At 37.4% G+C, this 2,500-nt stretch overlaps 1 protein-coding gene across 2 annotated transcripts in view; it reads right to left on the reverse strand.

Moving 5' to 3' along the window:
* atp2c1 (ATPase secretory pathway Ca2+ transporting 1) overlaps positions 1-2,500 on the reverse strand; it is a 23,360-nt gene that overhangs the window by 6,110 nt on the left and 14,750 nt on the right. For both annotated transcript variants that reach the window (XM_083529207.1, XM_083529208.1), the window contains exons 11-15: positions 2,368-2,434; positions 2,077-2,201; positions 1,132-1,229; positions 595-690; positions 407-496 (exon numbers count right to left, since the gene is read on the reverse strand). In XM_083529207.1, coding sequence (XP_083385333.1) covers positions 407-496; positions 595-690; positions 1,132-1,229; positions 2,077-2,201; positions 2,368-2,434 — 476 coding nt within the window. The remainder of the gene's footprint in view (positions 1-406; positions 497-594; positions 691-1,131; positions 1,230-2,076; positions 2,202-2,367; positions 2,435-2,500) is intronic.

The raw sequence follows: 2,500 nt of genomic DNA on the forward strand, positions 1-2,500 counted from the left end.
AAATATCAACAACCACAGATTATTGTTCACTTTATAAATAATAAAAGTGCTTATTAAAAAGCAGAAACATAAATGACCTCCAAAAAAACAAAAACAACTTCCACAGACAATAAACCAGTTTCATGAGTTGCAAAACATTAAATCAACATATCCGGGTGTGGTGTGTGTCTGGTGTGTGTGTGTGTGTGTGTGTGTGTGTGTGTGTGTGCGTGTGTGAGAGAGTGTTTACCAATAAAATAATCAGCAATAAAAAAAATCCAGTGCACACTGATACACACATGGTGCAGACACACAGCCAAGAAGTGGATAATTAGTGTGTAAACATGGGTGAAAAGGCAATAAACCAGCCCTGGAACCACACACACACACACACACACTCACACACACACACACACACACATCTCACCTTCATGGCCAGAGCGATAAGAGCGCCTTCTGTGGGTTGACCCATCAGTGTGTTGTTCCTCAATACAGCATCGTTACACACACAGCCAGCCTATAGGAGTCACACACACGCACAAACACACACACACATCAGGTACTGGTGTTTAGACAGCGTCTCCTGGAGGACACTGATGGTGGGCAGAGTCTCACCTCCACAAGTTTACTGATGGAAATGTTGGAGAAGCCGTGAACCACCTTCCCATCTATCAGCACCTCACCTGCTCCATTATAGCCCACACCTGTCACCTACACACACACACACACACACACACACACACACACACACACACACACACACACTGTAAAAGGCTGATTGAGCTTATATAATTTACTCACAATATCTATTTACCTAATGTACTTAATTATTTATTCATATTTATTATTAACGATTTGTTTATATTATTTATTAATATAAGCATCTATTATTACATTAGTCTTATATATTTATTATCTGATAATACATTTTATTATTTTCATCCATCTTTTTATAATCCAGTCATTTTATATTATACACACACACACACACACACACACACACATATATTTATAAGTTGAAATAATATGATATAAATATAATATTTTATACAAATCGATTTAAAACATTATAGAAATGTTTTTACTATGATTTTAAACATCTGAAATTTTAGTGAACCAGGAGGGGGCGCTGCAGTTCACCGTCACACTGACCTCAGCACGCTGTCCATCCGAGGTGAAGACCTGCGTGACCGTCATCTCGTTCTTCGTCAGAGTTCCTGTTTTATCTGAGCAGATCACGTTACAGCAACCTGCGAGAAATCCATCAAAATATTCACAAACTCAGGTCCAAAAAAAGTGTGAGTGTGACCTCAAAATGACCTCAAACAATCTGAACAATATAGAAATAAACAAATAGGAAAAAGAAAAAAGGAACAAATAAAAGTAAGATAAAGAATAAAGTTCAGTGGGTTGTAGTGGAGTTGAATAAAAGTTAATGGCGTTTATTTCTGACTGGAACACGTGGAAACGTCCGATTTTGTGTTTATTATGGGATGTTGTGTATACATGTGAGCAAGACTTTTACTTTTCAGGTCGGTAAAGAAACCAGTGTGAGAAATGAAATGAGCTGCTCAGTGTTCGTTCTGAGACGGATAAAACCACACACCCAAAACTAACACACACACACACACACACACACACACACACACACACACACACCTAAACACTTCAGTGAAGGAACTGAACTGGAAATGCGACTTGACACACAGATGAGTAAATATGTAATTATTACTTAATTAACAAACAGAAATCTCATCACACAAAGACTTCAGCATGCACACATGCACACAAACACACAAACACACACACACACACTTTTCCTTCTACTGTGGTTCTACTAAACATTCACACAACCTCCAAAATCCCTCATAATAAAACTCATTTCAGTTATAACTAAACTGAATATATATTATAACAAACCTTTTTTCTAATTACAAATTATTATAATAATTATTATTATTAATGTAATTAATACACATTTATAAACTAATCAATTAATAAAGAAGTAAAAAAAAGCTATAAAACTGAAAAACCTCAAAGGAGATCAAGATAATAAATACAACAAAAAAACTAGAAAGAATGGAATAGAAAATGTACCCAGGGTCTCAACTATAGGTAACTTCTTGACAATGGCTCTTTTGTTCACCATCCTCATCACACCCAGAGCCAGTGTGACCGTCACTACGATGGGAAGGCCTTCTGGGATAGCAGCTACTGCCAAACTACACACACACACACACACACACACACACACACACACAATTAGAAATGAAGAATGGATGAAGTTTTTATTAAGAGAAGAGCTCTGTGTGTGTGTGTGTGTGTGTGTGTGTGTGTGTGTGTGTGTGTGTGTGTGTGTGTGTGTGTGTGTGTGTCAGAGATACGTACCTGACTCCAATAGTGAACATGTCCAGGAGGTTTTTCCCCTGCATCCAGCCCACCATCATGATGACACCTGGCAGAATCACAAGTGTGATAATGTGCTTCATAATAATACTAGAACAGTTTTATCTGTGATTAC

Source organism: Silurus aristotelis, assembly GCF_946808225.1.
Source record: "Silurus aristotelis genome assembly, chromosome: 25".
Lineage (NCBI taxonomy): Eukaryota > Metazoa > Chordata > Actinopteri > Siluriformes > Siluridae > Silurus > Silurus aristotelis.